The 20096-nt window shown below is 34.5% G+C and overlaps 2 protein-coding genes across 2 annotated transcripts; one reads left to right on the top strand and one right to left on the bottom strand.

Annotated features, from left to right (window-relative positions):
• On the top strand, window positions 11613-15151 carry LOC107640153 (probable methyltransferase PMT27). The gene is made up of 8 exons (XM_021123041.1): window positions 11613-12728; window positions 12808-12957; window positions 13026-13296; window positions 13363-13473; window positions 13550-13724; window positions 13819-14085; window positions 14169-14363; window positions 14450-15151. Exons 1-8 carry the CDS (start codon window positions 11802-11804, stop codon window positions 14655-14657), a joined length of 2304 nt encoding a protein of 767 aa, XP_020978700.1. The 5' UTR covers window positions 11613-11801; the 3' UTR covers window positions 14658-15151.
• LOC107642913 (glutaredoxin-C3) lies at window positions 15089-16427 on the bottom strand. Its single transcript, XM_016346419.2, has 4 exons — window positions 16021-16427; window positions 15864-15937; window positions 15679-15777; window positions 15089-15537 (listed from the first exon to the last, which is right to left on the bottom strand). The coding sequence occupies exons 1-4, from the start codon at window positions 16203-16205 to the stop codon at window positions 15482-15484; spliced, it is 414 nt and encodes a 137-aa protein (XP_016201905.1). The 5' UTR covers window positions 16206-16427; the 3' UTR covers window positions 15089-15481.

Genomic DNA, 20096 nt, shown 5'->3' with positions numbered 1-20096 from the left:
ATTGGAAAAAGAATAACTTTCTTTTGTGCTGATTATTGACCTCATAATTAATAGAAAATAAGCAAAAATGTGTAATGCTTATTATTTGGCCAAATAATAAACTTTCTTTGGGTCAATTATTGTTCGCATAAATAATGTACATTATTTTTCATTACTCAAATATTATTAATGTGTACACATAACTCGGCCAAAATATAAATCTTCCTTTGAATAGATCAATATTCCCATATGTGACATACACAATAATCTTTATATCCTAATAAAATAATCAATTAATTTTACACCAAATTATTGACACACACAATTAAATCTGAGACAATCATAATTTAATGATATTCCACTAATATTTTACACTAAAACATCAACTTATGAGTATAATTTCATTACTCACGTTTTAAGTTACTATTGACAATGCTATTCCAGACGATGCGGATGAAAGGATAGTCACGTAACATATGGAGCAGAATCTCATCATCATTTCGGCATCGTGAGCAGCTTCCATCCTCGGTAAGGCCTCTCTTCTTTCTCTTGAAATTTGTCATTAGAGCATCATGAGTTATCAACCAACTAAAAGACTTTAGCCTTGTAGGAGTTTTATTTTCCAAATATGTTTAGAGTCTATTGTCCTCTCTCCCCCGTCGCTGTAAATTGTTTCATAAGCTGATTTGATAGAAAAATTACCATTCAGATTAGCTAGCCAGCTGATGAAATCATCTCCAACATAGGGGTTAAGTGCTTTAATAGTATGAATAACATCTATAACTTTCTCAGGTAGAACCAGGTTTAGCGCTTCCCAATCCCACTTGCCATCTTCTGTTACATAATCTGATACTTTCTCATTTAGCTTGTTTTCATCTAACTTAACTAGAGATACCTCCGAAAGCTCTGTAAAATCTGGGACCTGTTGTTCTTTCCAAAAAGAAGCCATAACTCCATTTCCTAGTTTCCAAATAAGGTTACTTTTAAATTTTTTTCAGACTTTAGTAATCCCGAGCCATGTATTAGAATTACTTGATCTGTGTTGAATATTAGGCATGGTACCTTCGCCACAACCATACTTTACCCGCATAACCTTAACCCAGAGCACTTCTCTATTGTGGATGAGGCCCCAAGCAAGCTTCATTAGAAATAGGAAATTAGAATCTTGTGCCTTTCGAATGCTTAACCCACCCTTCTCTTTCGGTTTATACACGTTGTCCCAACTAAGAAGATGTATTTTCTTTTTCTCATCACTGCTTTTCCATAATAAATTTTTGCAAATTTTGTCTATCTTGCTGCACACTACTACTGGAATCTTCATGGTTTGCATGCAGTAGCTAGGAATAGTTGATAACACTGATTGTACAAGTGTGCACCTCCCGACTAAGGAGAGAGTCCTTCTATTCCAACTAGATATTTTGCTTTGCATCTTGTCAATAATAAAAACTATTGTTGATTGCATCTTTCATGAATGAGAGGGACTCCCAAGTATTTTTTCAAGTTAGCTGTGAGGTTGATTCCTAAGTCTTCCCTCAATATTTGTTTCATGGTATGATTAATATTATTAGAGAAATACACACAAGACTTGCCAAGGTTTTTTTCTGTCCCGAACTCTCACAAAAATGATTTAAAGCCTCCTTGATAATATGAACTTGTTTTCTATCCACTTTTGCAAAGAGACCTAGGTCATCTGTAAAACAGAGATGAAAAATTTTAGGCCCTCCTCTTGATAGAGTTATAGGTTCCCATTTCTTATCATAGACTAATTTATTTATTAAATGGGATAAACGTTCAATGCACAAAACAAAGAGGTACGAGAAAAAAGGATCTCCCTGTCTGATTCCTCTATTTGGGGAGAAGCTTTCTGATGGAGAGCCATTCCATACAAGGTTCATGGATGTTGTCGATATACAAAAGCTAATAACACTTCGAATTTGATCCGAGATCCCTGCATCTTTGAGGGAGTCCATCACAAAGAGCCAATTAAGTCTGTCATAGGTCTTTTCTAGATCTATTTTAATTGCCATCAAACCTTTTTCATATTTTTTATTCCTTATGGTGTGAACCACCTCTTGTGCTACTAAGATATTATCTGCACTAACTCTGCCAAGCACAAAACTTGATTGAGTATTAGAGATAAGAGAAGGCATATATTTTTTTAATCTAGATGCAATGAGTTTAGTCACAATTTTATAGCAAACATTAGAGAAACTAATAGGTCTAAAATGTCCAAAATTTTTTGGTGAGAAAATTTTGGGAATAATAGCTATTAGAGTCTTGTTCACTTCTGTTATGTTGTGAGGCTCATTAAAAACTTCTTTCACCCAAGTCGTAAGTGAATTTGCCACCATATTCCAGGCTTGTTGATAGAATTTGGCTGCGAGACCATCGCTTCCCGGAGCCTTCCAGCTTTCCATAGAAAAAATCGTATCCTTAATCTTTTTGTTTGATACCTCCTTAGCCATATCCTGATACTTTATATCCTGTAATTTAGGAAATTGATTAGAAACAAAAAAGTCATTATAATCAGATTCTGAACAATAGAGATTGTTAAAAAAATTAACACCCCAAACTTTATGAGTGTCCACATTGTCCACCCATTCGCCTTCCTCACTCTTTAAGGCTGTGATTTTGTTTCTCTTACATCTTTCATTTGTCTTTGAGTGAAAATATTTTGAATTTTTATCACCGAATTTAATGGTATCATATCTAGACATCTGTTGCCAATAAGTCTCCTCTTGAATTGCTATTGTCTCATATTCTTTTCACAAATCTTTTTGGAGTTTTTCCAAGAAGGGATTATCGTTGAAAGAGTTCTTTTTGTTGATCCTTTCAAACCTTAGAAAAATGCGTTGTTTTTTCTTAAAAATATGCCTAAAAACTTCTTTGTTCCAAGTCTTAGCTGTGCTGACAAAGTTGCTAATATTCTGTAACAAGCTATTTTGTTCCAGCCAGCTACTTGTAACCATATTATTATAATCCTCATGCAAAACCCAAGGGGTAGGAAATATGAAAGGCTTAACTCCTTCCCTTTGAGTTAATTGAAAATCCAGCAAAATGGGAAGATGATCAGACTTTAGTTTGGATAAATGTTTGACACCAACATCTGAGAAAATATCAAAAAAGTCAAAATTGCTAATAAAACAATCTAGTATTCTCTTTGTAGTCTTTCTTTGCCAAGTAAAAAGGGGTGCAGGGACAAAATTTTTTCTCTGGAGCTTTTTGACAATCATATAAACTTTTCTCATTTACAACAGTTATATCTGATTTTCCTCCCCAGATTGATGCTCGTGGCATTCCTTAACTTAACCAATAGCTATTTCTATCACCCCCGAATTTTCGTTGCAATCAGATCTTTCCTAACATGATTTCCTCTATTCATTGATGCTGGCTGGCCTTGGACCGCGGCGGCGTTTTTCCCTTCAGTAGCTACTTGAGATTGTTGTCTATCATTTACTCCCTTCACCTTCTTTGGACATCCATCACATTTATGTCCGTATTTACCACAATTGAAACATATTAGATGAAGACCTTCGTATTCTAGCCTAAATTCTTTTCCCAAGGCTGAGAAAGATGACACCAGCTTTTTCCTTAAATCAATTTCTACATAAATGCGTGTAAATTTACCTCTTGAGTGAATAGATATGTGTTCATCCACTTTGAGTATGGTTCCAATAGATTTTTCAACATTCCATAAGAAATAACTATTATATAATTCGGCTGGGAGATTGGAAATCCTGATCTAAACAACAACCTTTTTAACCTCACTCTCTTGGGGAATGAATAAAGGTCGCCACCTTTGAACCAAGAGGTAATGATCAGCGATCATCCAGGACCCTCAAATAAAGCATGTGAATAATCCTCTTGGCTAGAGAATCACACTAGGAAGTACCCTCCGACAAGGTCCATCACACGAACTGCTTCCTTCTTTGTTCATCTCCGGTTTATCCACCGTTCCATAGTCTGTAAATTCAAACTCTTCTCTAAGGGCTTAACGATGAATGCTTGCTTCCACGCCCTGCACCATTCATCATATTCTTCCAAAGACACCTCTATAACAGGATTTGGATTGAAAAGAGTCTGTGATTTCTCCATATGTTCCATTGGATTCTCATCGGAGATGTAGTCTTCTGTGACCATCTCGACGATTTCATATAGATTCAGCTTTTCAAGCCTGTCATTCATCAGCCTTTTCTTGTAGGAAAGCTTGGAACCTTTGGATGCACTATTGATAAAGGTAACAACATTCTCCAGCGAGTTTTTAGACTCTTTAATATTCTCTGACTTTTCTCCTTCCTGTGTGATCTTCATATGTTCTTCTGCTTGATCTTCTCCATCCATCTTGACTTTTTTTGTGCTCTTCGTCACCAAATCTTCTTTTACTTTATTATTGTTATGATCTAATCATAGTTACGTTTCATATATGATATATATATACACACATATTGACGCATAGTAAAAAATAAAACTGAATATTTTTTATGGCTAAATTATGAATGATTCTGATACCACTTGTTGTAATAAATTATTTTATAATTCAAATCATTCATATTGAATCACCAAAATTATATATATCATAGTGGAGAAGCGTACTTTTACTCATAGAAATTGAAAATTTGTTCTGTATCTCTAATAGGGTGGCTGAATTGCAACTTTTCTTATGAAAAAATAGTTGTTGAAGCGACTTTGGTATGTTGGGGACCGAAATCCTGAAGTCACTATTTATATTTGAGTATGACATCCATTAAATCCTAAATTCCAAATAAAAATAGTATTTAAAGCCCATAAAGATAATATATGGTTTTATTTTTATTTAATTCCAAATCAAAAGTAATTTTGCCTTATTTAATTTAGCATTTATAATAATAAATAAGATCATTATTATATAAGTCAATTTAATTTGAAATAGCATAATTTGTGATTATAATTAAGAATAAAACTCTACGTCCAAGTAAAATTCTTATCCAAGTCTATCCAAGTTGTTGTAACAACTTTTCAATTTACGTGCTCTCTCCTTCTCATTCTCCGTTTCTTTCTCCTCCTCCTCCTCCTCCTTCTAAATTTACACAGAAAGATTTTTCTTCTTTCCTTCTTGATCTCCTCCTTTTAGAGATTATCAATTCAATTCAATTCAAAATAATTCAATTCAATTCATAATGAACTGAACATGTTATTAAGGTGAAACAATTGTATAGTACTAAATAAACGGAACATTATCCATTATATAAAATCAAATTCAAAATAGCTTTCTGCATAATAAACCAAACACGTCATTAAGGTGAAACAATTGTATAGTACTAAATGAACGGAACATTATCCATTATATAAAATCAAATTCAAAACAGCTTCCTACATAATGAACCGAACACGTCATTAGCAAAATATTGATGTTGTTGGTGATGACAATAACAAAAGAGGAGAAGAAGAAGAGGAGGAGGAAGAAGAGGAGAAGCAGAAGAAGAATCTGCATGCGCGAAGAAGAAGAAGGAGGAGGGGGAGGAGAATGTATACGTGAATTTAAAGAAGAAGGAGAAGACGTATGCGTGTATTTGAAAGAAGAAGAAGAAGAAAAAGAAGAAGAAAAAGCGCATGTAATGACGCTCTTTTAATGAGTGGTTTTTATTGGTGTTGGACCTATTTGAATAAACTTGGATTAAAAAATACTTGGATGTATAGCAATACCCTGTAATTAATATATGTATTGTCCACAAATAAATTAAAAAAATTAAATAATTTTTTAACAAGATAGACTAATGGTTAAATGAAAAAATTAAAGTATGCCTAACATCACCCATATAAATTTTAACTCAAAATTTTCAAATTATTAGTCAATTTCTAACCAATAATGCATAGCGTTAATTGTGATATATGAAATTCTAACATATATACTTTATTGTAGCATGTGTTTTAAAAATTGTATGAAACTACTTTTTTTTAAATCTTACATTAATAAAAAAACACAAATAATTAATTGATTATATTTCTAGTAATTTTTTTTAATTTGTTTACTTGGATGCATGTGATGCACCATTCATTAGCTAGGTATATATATAGATGTGACTAAATTAATTGATAGCTTATTAGACTACTGGTCCACGTATATACAGTGGTATGCACATAATTGTCCTTAATAGATAGCTAGGGATGTATATAAATATATATATAGTTAGTGGGAAATGTTTTTGTTTAAGAAAAATAGTTGTACAGAATAATTGATTAATGCATGTCATAAGAAGATATAGTAGTAATAAGTTAACCGCATACTTGTTACCGATGCACGCATTCAAAATTGAAACAAAAGCGAAAGAGTTAAGAGAAATTGAATTTAATATGAAGTATTTGCAGAAATTGAAGATCATAAATTCCATTCTCTCAAAACTTGTACGAAATTAGCTGAATTGAATCACAAGTGTGGAAAGAGAAATTGACAAGTCAAGAGAGTGTGATGAAGGAATTTTTCTTGACCGTAGGGTTGCTATCTAAAAGAAGACAAATAGAGCAAAGGCTTTCCATCTCTGCGAGTCTTATAACCGAGAAAGTGGCCTTTCTTCTTATTTGTCTTCTCTACCTAGCCATCAAGCTATAGCAACTACAGACAATTTCATTTCTGATCACTTCTTCACACATTAAATAATTAGGGTTTTTCACCCTTCAAATCCATATAAAATATATAAAAAAATACTTAGGAGAATTAATTGATTTTCTAAAAAAGAAAATAGTTAAATCGTTTTCGAATTCCAACTGTGTATAGATAGTAGTACTATTTGGTTCACAATGTTAAGTTTCATAAACGTTCCATCAATTATTTAATGCCCTGTATGCAAAGCTTACCTAAAATTCAACGATTTTGAAAATTGCAGTAAATTACAACACATGCAAGGCTTGTTGTGGACGTAAGTACGTAACTATTTATGTGGGGGGCTTAGAAATCCCCACACTACTAATCAAGCTTAGAGGCTTTTTAATGGTATCATTGACTTGCACTGTTTTGTGCCTAATATAATTGATGAGTACTACTTGTATGTACTACTTTGATGACCAATAATTATTATGGTTTTGCGGAGTGGAAGAGTTAATTTTTTTAGCTCTTCTTTTGGCAGACCACTTTATGAAGACTGATCATGTGGGGAGCAAAGAAAGTCGATGCCAATGTCACTTCAAGAACCATGCCTTTAGTCAAAAGACCAAAAACAACCCTTTAATTTCCATCATTCTCCTCACTTTCGAACACTGTTGCTCCTTGTCCCAAGAGGTCCTTGCATTGTCATGTTTACTAACAAATTATTTTTTTAATTTAGAAAATAAATATTTGGGTCAACGAAATAAACAAGTAGAGAGTGACGATAACCTGGCCCAATGTGTTGTTTAGAGGTAAAATGAAAAATGAGACCAACCCATACATAAAGTGGTTTGGTTTCCAAAAAGAACATACAACACATGACTTAAGGACTTTGTGTCCCATTCTTTTCTTGTGTGTTCCAGTTTCATTGTCCTATGCCCCACGACCTACAGAGTTATGAAACCCAGGTCATCAATCATGGTATATGTATATATGTGTGTGTGTGTAGTGCTTGTTCAGTGTTTCAAAGTCCCTGTTCAGTGTCCACACTCACACTGAATTCAGATTTGGTTGCACCTTGCACGCGTACGTACGCATACATCACACACATACATTTACATATTAAAGGGACAGAATCTCATCCTTTTAGATCAACAATTTGATTGGTATATATTGTTCCAAAAGTGTGTATATATAGTACTTATCATTTTCGTTATCAAATAATGTCTCAAATGATTAATTAATCTCCCTCTAGGGTCTTTGTTAACTAGAATCCACAACGTGTCACCACACTGGTTGTTAATTTCGGACCCCTCCAATCATAAAAGTATGGTTATATTATATTTCTGTTCAAATGACTTGATTAAATGAAAAGCACACATTATATATCTATATTTATTAATTTAAATTGCTGTGACCGGCCCTATGGAATTTTCATCATCAATTTTTGTAGTGGGCTTTGATTGGACAATGAGGTAATTAGTACCATCCATATCTACAATGGTGAAAGTGATGCACCGCCCAAAATAGTAAGTAACATTGCAACATCTCTATATCTTTTGCATGATTATTATTATTTAATAGATTTGTGCTCACTCGTCATAATGGCAATATGAAACTTCTTTATCTCTTTTCGCTTTCATTCTTTTACAGGCCCTGCTGCTTAATTACTTGATGATCGAGAATAGTTCACACGAATAATTATTTTAAGGATAAATCAATGTTCAAATATGGAACAGTAAACAGATTATTTAAGCTCGCTAATTGCTTGATGGGACTGCATGGAGGATATTATATTATACATATATACATATAGGGCTAACTCAGAATCTGGCTACTAATAAGTTAATGACTGTCTAATCTCAACGATATTATGATGTGGTACTGATGAACAATTTGATCCAATTATTGATCTTTTCCGGTGATTAACTTGCAACTTTCAAAGTTTGACCTATAATTCCGGGTTTCCAAGAAAGTTGCTATCAGTGTGTCCATGATCTATATCTAGCTGCATTGCACTAATTAAGTAAAAACATTATTCACAGTAACCTCTGATGAGTGATGAGTGTGACCCCAACACTATAGTCTTACATAGGTCTTGATTATTAACACTAGGTCACAAGCTAAGCGCTTATTCTTAATTAATTGTTAAAGGTTAGAAAATTAAAGAAAGATAATTAATTAATCAATTAATAAAGAGGCATTAAGAATCTGCAAACAGCATTCCTTAGCATTCCTTCTTGTTATATATAGTCAATATGGTCTAAAAATTAAGTGTTTGTCAATTTGACTATTGAAAAGATTAAATACTTCAAATTAGTTCTTAAAAATACAATAATAAATTTTTTTTGTATATATTATTTTTGCAATTAAAAAACCTTTTATCTTTTTTATTTCTTATACATCAACTTTGATATCAAAGTGAAATATACATCAAATAATACATATAACATTATTTTATATAGATGGCGTGGGCCATATGACCCTTGAAATCAATACTCCCCTCTCACTCACCACCTCTTTTTTATATATGCCCACTACTCTACGACTCATGGAATCCTGCAAAGTTTTTTTAACTCTTTCAAATTTAAAAGTAAAAGGCAAAAAGAGTAAAAGTTTGAGTATCGGACTTAGGATTTGGGGAATGGATTAATCAAAGGAAACAATCAATATGCAAAATATAAACCGTTTAATGGAATAGTAAAAGCCTATTAAGACTAATAAAGGCATAAAGTCGTTAGCCTGGGAATCAACCTTATAAAACAAGTTAGAATCTAACAAGGGAGGTACACATACAGTTTTTTATGCATAAAACACTATCAAAAACTATTCACTCATTTAGCCATTGGAATATTTTTCCAAGTACCAATTACTCTAGTTTGTGTGAAGAAGGTTGCAAGGTCTCGAAAAACCACTTTGGTTAGTTTATCCGAACACCGATATAGTCGATTATCATCTCTGTGAGGGAAACAAAGTGGAAATAGATCACCAAATTCTTTTTTCTTTACATTGTATATTAAACTTTTGGTATCTATGATAGAATCTCATAGTCTTAGAGAGCTGATTCCAAAAAAAGATTTAGAAAATTTGATTGGCAGGGTATGAAATTGAAATGAATAAACATGTGTAGTAGTAGTTGAGGTCTTGGCGTAATGATAATTTATTTGCCTCTTGAGTAATCACACTTGAGTTCGAAATTTGGTTGATACCAAATGATAATTAAAAATTTCTTAAAAGTGTTGTGTTATAATGTGAAGACCGTTCAACTCATCTGAAAAAAAAAAATCATACGATAATATGTGAATTACTAAAAAAACATTTGTTCTTGCATTTTGGGGTGGGAGGAGGATCACATCAATTAATATAATGGATATATTGCGTTTGGATGCAATATTAAAAGCACTAATTATTATAATTATTGCATTTAATGAAGATTTGATCACGTGGGTAGAGCAAGTTGTGCATGTATGCGTTTTTCGCTTTTTGGTTTGGATTGAATGAAAAGACGGCCAACCCACCCATCACTGAACTAACATAATGTGCCATCGAAAGAGAAAGGTATATAAGAAGGAAAAGAATTAAGCAATGGTTGGTATTGAATTTCAGTGTTCACTCGGAACCCGAAAAGCACGATTAAGATTTATGACACACATGCATAAGTGGTTGACATGTTTTTCAAACATAAAAAAAAGTAGTTGACATGGATATATAGTTAGTTAGTTGTCCATCATCTCCGCTTAGCTTTCCCAGCAAATTACACTCCTTTTCTCCCCGCTTTGATTTTGGAGAAAATGTTGACTTCTGAGTATGAACTAAGTAGAACTAACATACATTTTTTTTTTTTTTGAAAAAGAATTTAAAATAAATATTCTTTTCTGTTCCTAACTATTTACCACAAGAACATAATATCTATGCACAATTTGAAAATTTTGGTCTTTAACCATTTAAGTAATTAGTCTAAATGGTTCTTGACACGTCAATAAATTACTATTTACGGAAGGCTATTTAGACCAATTACTTAAGTGATTAGAAATTGATTATGAATTTTTGAATTCAAAAAAGATATTTTATCCTTCAAATAAATAATTAGGAACCAGAAAAATTATTTACCCAAAATTTTATTTATAAAAAAAGTTAAACGAAACTTCCATTAAGAAGAAGAAATATTAGACTTAACTCTGAAAAAAAAACATACATTCTCTATGTTCAACAATGAGTTGAGAGTGACTACAAATTTTGATTACAGAAAAATAAGGAAAATGTCGCCATTGTCTTGTTAGCTGAGATGGAAACATTAGCCTTCTAGGATTTAAAATTTTTTCGGAGAGAGCGAGAGCAAATATTTTTTTATGTTTAGCTGATTAGTAGCATTACAATTTTTCATTTATTAATTACGATATTGTAGAACTTACATGAAATAAATTCAATATTTCATCTAATAATAAATTAAAATATATATATCAATTCAGTATGCAAGTTAAGTATAAAAAAAGAAGTTAATTAACGAGTGTTAAAATATCTTTCAATATAGTGAGTTTGTATTGAATAGTTAAATATTTGAAGCTGTTAATGCATCTGTTGTGTATTTGATTAAAAAACCCTTAAAAACTTCTAATAAAAATGACTTTTGTTAACAAAACCTTAAAAAGAAAAAAAAGACACTTATTATTTTGGTTGTTATAGTGAGAGTAACAATTCTTCTGTTTCAGGTCCTTGATTATTGACAACTCTACAATCCCTCCCTTAGAGAAACCAGAGTTCGTCTTGTTCCAACCATACCCTACACATACTAATAATAATAAATAAATAATAATTTTCCTTGGAATCCATCTTCCATATTGTTTTTGGTCAGGGGACTTGGAAAGTGGAAACCATTATACCTCGTCTTTAGTTTTATTGTTTTTGTTTGGACTGTTCCATCGTCTTATGAAAAAATAATGATCCAAGGCCTAGGAGAAAGAATATTTGGGCCTTCAGAATAATCATAACAAAAGTCAGAATACCGAAAAAAGGGCCCATAACAATGGTCTCGTTCAACACAAACAAAAAACTCCTTAGGCTTCTTCTTCAACACATTAATTAAATGATTTAATAGAATAATGAAGGAAAAGAAAAAGTCCTAACAGTAAGGGGTAGAGTGAGATTTCTCTGTGTCGTCAAATTTTCCTACTCCGACTCTTTTGGATCATCAATGCATTCCAAGTTTCACGTTTGAACAGTTCTAAGTTTTTGTTTCTTGCCATTAGCATACATTTCTGTGTCCATGCACACACGACAAGACAAGCATTCTCATGGTATGGCACTGTTCAAGTCACGGAACAGTAGGAGATCATCTTCATCTCCATCTTACGTATCAACCTTAACAATATTGGTTTTCATTGGACTATGCATCTTTGGCGTTTGGATGCTCAGCTCCAACTCCGTCGTCTCCCCCGATGACGAAACTTCCACCCGCACCGCCATTGATACCACCGACACCGAAACTGTCGCCGATGACATCGCTGATGACACAATAACAGAAGACAAAAAGGACAAGAGAGATACTGTAACTCCGGTTTTCGGTGACAACCCCGGCCATCTCCCTGAGGATGCCATCAAGTCCGGCGACCACAAACACGATGGACAAAGCCAACAGCACACTGCTGCCATTACTGACTCTCAGATATCCGAGGAAAGCTCCATAACGCAAAAGGAACAAGCTGCATCTGTAGTAAGTGAGGTAGGTTCAGAACATGCTACCACGAATGTGGAAGAGGTAACTAGCAAGGCCCTAGATGTTAAAATGGAGGAGGAGGAAGCAAATCGAGAGCAGTTGAAGGAAGAGAAGGGAGAGATGGGAAAGACGAGAGAGACAGATGGAGGCGAGGGAGCAAAGAAGAAGAAGAAAAAGAAGAAGAAAAAGGAGAAAGAGAAAGCATGGTCGACGCAGGCAGATGAGTCGAAGAGGCAGAAGGGAGAGTCAAAGGGCGGAGAGGGGAGCGAAGATCAGCTGACGTGGCAAGTGTGCAACACGACGGCAGGTGCGGACTACATACCGTGTTTGGATAACGAGAAGGCCATAAAGAGACTTCGCAGCACGAAGCACTTTGAGCACAGGGAAAGGCATTGCCCTGAGGATGCACCTACTTGCCTTGTTCCTCTTCCCCAAGGTTACAAGAAACCCGTGGAATGGCCTCACAGCAGGGAAAAGGTTACTTACTTTCTTTCACGCTTAATTTCATTCATTCATGCTCAGCACAAGTAATCATTACTGTCTTGTGTTGGCACAGATATGGTACCACAACGTGCCACACGTAAAGCTAGCGCAGGTGAAGGGGCACCAGAATTGGGTGAAGGTGTCGGGTGAATACTTAACATTCCCTGGAGGCGGAACCCAGTTCATTCATGGAGCCCTCCACTACATTGATTTTCTTCAGCAGGTAGGTGAATTACACTTTGATTTGTTAATTGTATGTTGAGCCAATGTGAATGTGGTTGTGTGTGTCAGGCTGAAGCTGGGATTGGATGGGGGAAGCATACTCGGGTGATATTGGATGTTGGATGTGGGGTTGGAAGTTTTGGAGGATACTTGTTCGAAAGAGATGTTATTGCCATGTCTTTGGCGCCAAAAGACGAACATGAAGCGCAAGTTCAGTTCGCCCTCGAGCGAGGGATACCCGCCATATCTGCTGTCATGGGTTCTCAGAGGCTCCCATTCCCTAGCCGTGCCTTTGATCTCCTGCATTGTGCGCGTTGTCGTGTACCTTGGCATGCTGACGGTATGTTCAATCATTTTCTTTCTTTCTTCATGCGTGCATGCCTCACTTGCAAACTCTCTTTTCTAGGTGGTATGTTGCTCTTGGAATTGAATCGACTTCTGCGCCCAGGGGGTTATTTCGTGTGGTCTGCTACTCCTGTATACCAGAAGCTACCAGAAGATGTTCACATATGGGAGGGTAAGCTATATATCTTGTGTGTCAACAAATTGCTGTTCATTTTATAGCAACTCACTTGTTATAAAATCTCCTCTAGAAATGACTGCACTCACAAAGACCATGTGCTGGGAACTTGTCACTATCAACAAGGATGAACTAAACCGTGTTGGTGCTGCCTTTTTTCGCAAACCAACTTCCAATCAATGCTACGAGCAAAGAGAACAGAACCAACCTCCCTTGTGCAAGGATGATGATGATCCGAATGCTGCTTGGTACATGCATCAATGGACTCTAATATAGTTTTACCATAAGTTTTAGTTCTTTTGTTCTGATCATAATTTCCTGAATGAGTTGTTATATTACCAGGTATGTACCTCTACAGGCTTGTATGCACAAGGTGCCTGTTAACAAGGCTGAGAGAGGAGCCAAATGGCCGGAAGCTTGGCCTGCTCGGTTGCACAAAACTCCATATTGGCTAAACGATTCGGAGACGGGGATCTATGGAAAACCGGCTTCTCAAGATTTTGCAGCGGACAATGATCGCTGGAAGAATGTTGTGGATGAGCTGAGTAATGCTGGTATAACTTGGTCTGGCGTGAGAAACATCATGGACATGCGAGCTGTTTATGGGGGGTAAAGATTCTTACTACTATATACATTTTCATTTATGTGAGATACATAATGTAAACACCGTGTGTGTTTGTGTGTGTGTGCAGATTTGCAGCAGCTTTGAAAGATCTCCCTGTTTGGGTATTCAATGTGGTGAACGTAGATGCACCAGACACACTTCCTATCATCTATGAGAGGGGTCTGTTTGGGATATACCATGACTGGTGTGAATCCTTTAGCACCTATCCACGAACTTATGATATTTTGCATGCAGATCATCTTTTCTCAAAGCTTAAGGAGAGGTATGGATGGTAGTAGTGATCCTTCTTCATCCACACTAGAGGAATTGCAGTACATTGATCCGTTTTTGTTTATTTTGGATCCACAGGTGCAAACTTGTTCCTGTCATGGCAGAGGTTGACAGAATACTCAGACCGGAGGGTAAATTGATTGTTCGTGATGAAGCTAGCACCATTGGAGAAATAGAGGCTTTGTTAAAATCCCTGCAGTGGGAAATAACCGTCTCCAAAAAACAAGAGGGTTTTCTATGTGCAAAGAAAGGCCATTGGAGACCCGACAGTATAGCTTCGTCCTGATGAGAGAATTCAAATACAGTTTATTTTTAAGATTTGTTGGTAGACAAAGCTGTGCCATTGCATTTTCATGTGTTTGGAATCTCATATTCTTAAGTGTCCAGAAAAAGTATAATTGCTCATGGTAGCACATAACATACGACAGTGTTGTGACATACACCTATAGGCAAATTTAGACTTCTTTAGGTCAATATAGACTGTCTTGTAATTCTGTTCTATGCAAACATTCGATACAGTTAATTCCAACTTTGTTAGATTATTTGTAGCAGAACCATTCGTCCAATGCGTGAATCTGAAAGCGTTTTCTGTTTTAAACTTTTAATAGAAAGGAGGGTTCATAAGACAATTCACTGTTTGACCTTTGCCTCCTGCTGAGGCTTCTGCTTTTTTTTTTCCCGGTTGAAACAATCTTGTCAAGATATGGATACAAAAAATGATAGAATTTAGCTTAGAGAAAGTTTAGAGGGCCAGCAACTTTTGTGTTTTGTGGCCAGCACTTAACTATCAAAAGAAAAAATGAATAATCTCCCACCATTGGATATAATCTCACACCATTGATGGCCAATTGATGGTTACAAAACACAAAAGTTGCCGATCCTAACACTCCTCGCAGGCTTAATAGTTGTTTCACTGTCTTCAATGATCCATATCTATAATTTCCATTTTCCAGCTCCACAACGAGTATATCGATATTTTGTATCTTTATAATAAGCATTAAACCAAGGAAATCAATTCGAGCTCCTCAACCTTTCCTATAGATATTATAGAATGACCCCTCGAAATAACAAGACAGAGAATCTAACTATAATTTTGGCATTAACAATATGTCAAGTTGAACTGAGAAGTTTCTGCAATTCACCGCTCTGTGCTGCAGCTCTGAGATCTGTAATGCCATAAACAACGAAAAAGTAGTAGTGAGTAACGAGACACAGAAAGAAAGAAGGAAAGAAGGATAATAATTCAAAAATGAATAGCTAGATATGATTGACATAACAAAAGCAGCAAGTTATTGGTAATAACTAACCATCTGATCCACCAATATGTTTTCCATTGACAAATACTTGTGGGACAGTGCTTCTACCAACCAAATCAAGAAGCACACTCTGAATTTGATACCCATCATCTACATTAAAAAAAAAAAAACTGATTGTAACATAAGGCGGCAAATTGATAGAGACAGAATGAGTGAATGAATGAATAGTAGAATACCTCGGAGATCAAGCTCGACCACAAAAGGGTGTTCGTTCAGATCAGCAAAGATGCGTTTGGCACGCAAACAATACCTAGCAACATGAAAATTGAAAATTGAGTCGGCGGAATCCCTAATCCCTAATAATAAAGAGGTCGAAGAGAGAAGATGACGGACGGGCAATAGGATTTGGAGAAGATGGTGATGCGGTTGGAGTAGATAGCGTTCTGAACAAAGGCAGACACGGAATTCGACGCTTCCACTCCAGTGGGTCCCACCCTCACCCCCCTCCAGTTCCAATATAGAAAGATTAAGGACAACACAGACACCGTCGCAACCACCCTCATCCCCGACCTCCTCATCGTCTTTCTTCTTAGCTTCTTTCGCTTATTCCTCAATCCTCAAACCCACAATCGCACCTTTTTCTTCCGAATCCAGCGCCAATTGATTAATTGAATACTTGATACTAGTCGTCAATCGATTCACGTTTCGCTTCCCCAATAACCCCAACCCTAACCCTCTCTGAAATTTAGAATTTTTTCGATTCTATTGTTAAAACTGAATTAACCTGAATTTATAACAAAAATTATTATTATGAATATAATTTTGATGCATGTAGAGTATTTTAAATTGGCTTTCTATTAAAATTAAATTTTATTATTATTATTNNGTTTAATCAGACTAATATTATATAAAAAATTTTAAAGAACAAGTAAAATTTATTGACTTTTGTTCCTAGTTCATTAATAATATTTAAAAGTGTGAGTTTTTTTTTGAATAAGCGAGTTTAACACAAAATGGAGCGACGAAGTCTCAAACAATGTTTCAAACATCAAAATCTAACGAATTAAAACCCAAAAATAATTTCTAATGTTATCTCCGATATTATCATCAACAACAAAAAGATTCAAATTACACCATTTTCTGTAACTGATAAAAGATTTATGAAACACCTCTTCTACTTCATCTTCTTTGTTATTAAAGATTCGTCTGTTTTTCTCTAGCCACACATTTTAAATAACTGCAAAGAAACATATGAGCCACATGATACGCTCATTTTTCCTGTTAACGACTCATGTCCAACTCTCAATATTCTTTCAGTGAAACCGGAATAGACCACAGCCTCGCAAAGTCAAATAGCTTTTCACAACACACCTGTCAGGTAAACTCACAACCAAGAAACAAGTGATAGATATGTTCGACATCTTTTTTACACAATACACACATGTTATCACCGTGGCTAATAATTCCTAGTATATACAATCTTTCTTTGGTATTCACTCTTCCTATAAAAATAAACCAGACAAATAACTCCACACGTGGCGGAACCAAACCATTCCATAATATTTTGGTAAAATTATAGCCTTTGATGTCCTCCAGAAGTGTTTCTGACTGCAACACCTGCACAAAAGAGTTAGTTGAAAAAATACCTTCCTTGTCAAACTTCCATATAACTCTATCTTGCATATCACATGCTATCTCTACAGGCCTTAAAGTTTCATGCAATTGATCCACTAATTTCAACTCCCATTGGAATAAATCTCACCTCCACTGGAAGTTCTAAATCCACTCTAACTCGTCTCAAAACCCACAATCCCCAATGACAGATCCTATTTGGTTTGAAACAGAGAAGAGCCTCGAAAAATTCGTCTTTAACAAACCATGAGTTAAAAGTATATTGTTGTATTATTAGAATAAAAGAATTAGAATGATGACTAAAAATTAAAAATATTTACTAAAAAAATAATATAAAAATAGTTGTTAATGTTAAACATATGGTATTCCTACAAATAATTAAGTAAAATTCACATAAGTGTAGCAAAATGCATATCTTTACTACATATAAGTCAAATACAACATGTCATTACTATTTGTCAGTTGCCAAATATTGTAAGTACAAATTTGCCTTTCAAGATGTACACTAACTTTCTTTAAATGTGTCTGCACTTCGAACACATTACTATCGTTGTCACCAGTCTATTGAACTGTTCAGAACTTAGTATCCTTCATAAGGCCCTCCAATTTTTTTTTGCTGAACTGGTGTCAATACTTTAGTGTAGGTGCTTAGAACCTTCTTGTATTTTGTCATTCTTCTCATCAAGTAGCAAGGAAGCTCCTCTAACATGGTGAGAATAGGCTTTCCCCTATAGTGATTAATTTTGGCATTACAGACCTCACTCATATTGTTGGTCACATTGTCAAGTTTGGGTTAGTGGCTAAAATGGGATCTGGTCCAACAAAAGGGTTAAAACTTAGCAAGATATGCTCATGTTTCTTCGTTCATCCTCTTCAACCTCTGGATATGATGATGGAACTCTACATCTGTACTACTCTTTGCACACGCTCACACCATATTTTTTAGTTGTTTGTCTTTGAACCTCCCAATAAAATTCTTTCAAATGTACCGTATACAATTTTTGTGGTGTGCATTCGACATCACCTCATGCAAAGCAGGCAGCAAATCCTGCAGAATACATCCAAATAAACAAGCTTAAGATGTGAATTTGAATCCTGAAGAAACCATTTAACAAACACATACATCTTGAGTAAAACCATTCATCAAGCAGATAAGTCCTCCAAAGAATCATTTATCAGGCAGATAGGTCTTTAAAGAATGAACACATCAGGCATATAGGTCCCTAAAAAATGAACAATACAACTCAGGATCACCTCAATTCAATTCAAATAGAATGACATCAATTCTAATAAAATCACATCAAGTACACATAAACAAGCAACTCAGGATCACAACAATTCAATTCAAATACAATCAGGCCAATTCAATTCCATTCAAATACAAATACAATAAGGCCACCTCAAATATAGTAACACCAAGTGAAATTAAAATAATGGTGCTGTCATCACATCAACTCAATTCAATTCAAATACAGTTAGACATATTCACAACAATATAAACATAAATAATATAACTGTCATTTACCTTTTCCTGATCAAAGATAAAATTTCATTCTTCCGTTGAGCAATTACCAATGTCCTCTTGGAGAAGTTGTAGAAATCACTTCCAACTTTTCTTTGTTTAACTGTCAACTACTGCATAGGCAATCACATAGAAGTGATTGTTTGCATCCTGAACTATAGCAGACAACAGTTACCCCCCATAATATCCTTTCAAGTGACATCTATCCAATCCGATCAGTGATCTGCAGCCAACCCTAAATTCCTACACCCATCCATCCAGACATACAATTTGCTAAACAATGGTGGTGAACCAAGAATTGTGGGGGTTGTTTCCAGCAATGCAATGCTGCCAGGATTGCTTCTGTGACTCTTAGTGAGATAATCTCTCAACTTTTCATACTGAACTCTCTCATTCCCAACATATTTTTCTCTAGCAACTCTTGAAGCTCTATAGATCATCTTGTCATTGCACACCACCTTAAAGTCTATCTTAATATAATCAAAAGCTTTTCCATAAGTCACGTGAGGTTGGATCAATAACCTCTTCTCTAATTTATCAGCCACCTAGTTATGATCGGCCATGTTAGACCCAAATTCCCTAGAACAAGTATGCTTAGGCTCGTAGGTCTTAATCTGGTAGCACCGTCTAGTACTGTTCCAGACACAATAGATCAGCCAGGGATATTCATTATCATCACTGCTAGGGACAATAGTAGTCTCATTGGTTATTGGTACAACTTCTATAGCTAGAGCATTTGCCTTCACAGTTTTAGTATCTTTTGTTCCTAATCTTCCATTGTTTTCAGCATTAGATTCCTCTTGAACTTCTCCAGAGCATAGTTATAAAAATCAAACCGGTGATCGAATCGATTAGACTATTGGTTTATTAGTTTATTGGTTCAATTGATAAATTACTAGTTGAACCGATAAAATCAGTCCTACGTAAATAAAAAATAGTCAAAAATCTAAAATTAAAATTTAAAATAGATATCTTCACTAATATTTTAAAAACAATCAAGTTTCAACAAATTATAATCAACAAGTTATAATTCAGTTATCATTGAATAAGTATATAAAATTCTAGTATTTTTCATAATAAAAATTTTTTAATTTTATTTTCATATTAAAGTAAATATTTTTATTTTAATAACTAATTAATTAATTTATATTTATTATATTGTTATATACTATATATATTTATTGAAAATAATATTTAATAAATATCATATAATCATAAAAAATAATAATATTATAATTAATAAAAATATTTGATATTTTTTATTTATACATATTTAATTACATTTATATTAATAATTATGAATAATAAAAAATAT

Source organism: Arachis ipaensis, chromosome B05 (assembly GCF_000816755.2).
Source record: "Arachis ipaensis cultivar K30076 chromosome B05, Araip1.1, whole genome shotgun sequence".
Classification (NCBI taxonomy): domain Eukaryota; kingdom Viridiplantae; phylum Streptophyta; class Magnoliopsida; order Fabales; family Fabaceae; genus Arachis; species Arachis ipaensis.
The sequence above is the reverse complement of the archived record's forward strand: the minus strand, read 5'-3'. Positions and strand labels throughout refer to the sequence as shown.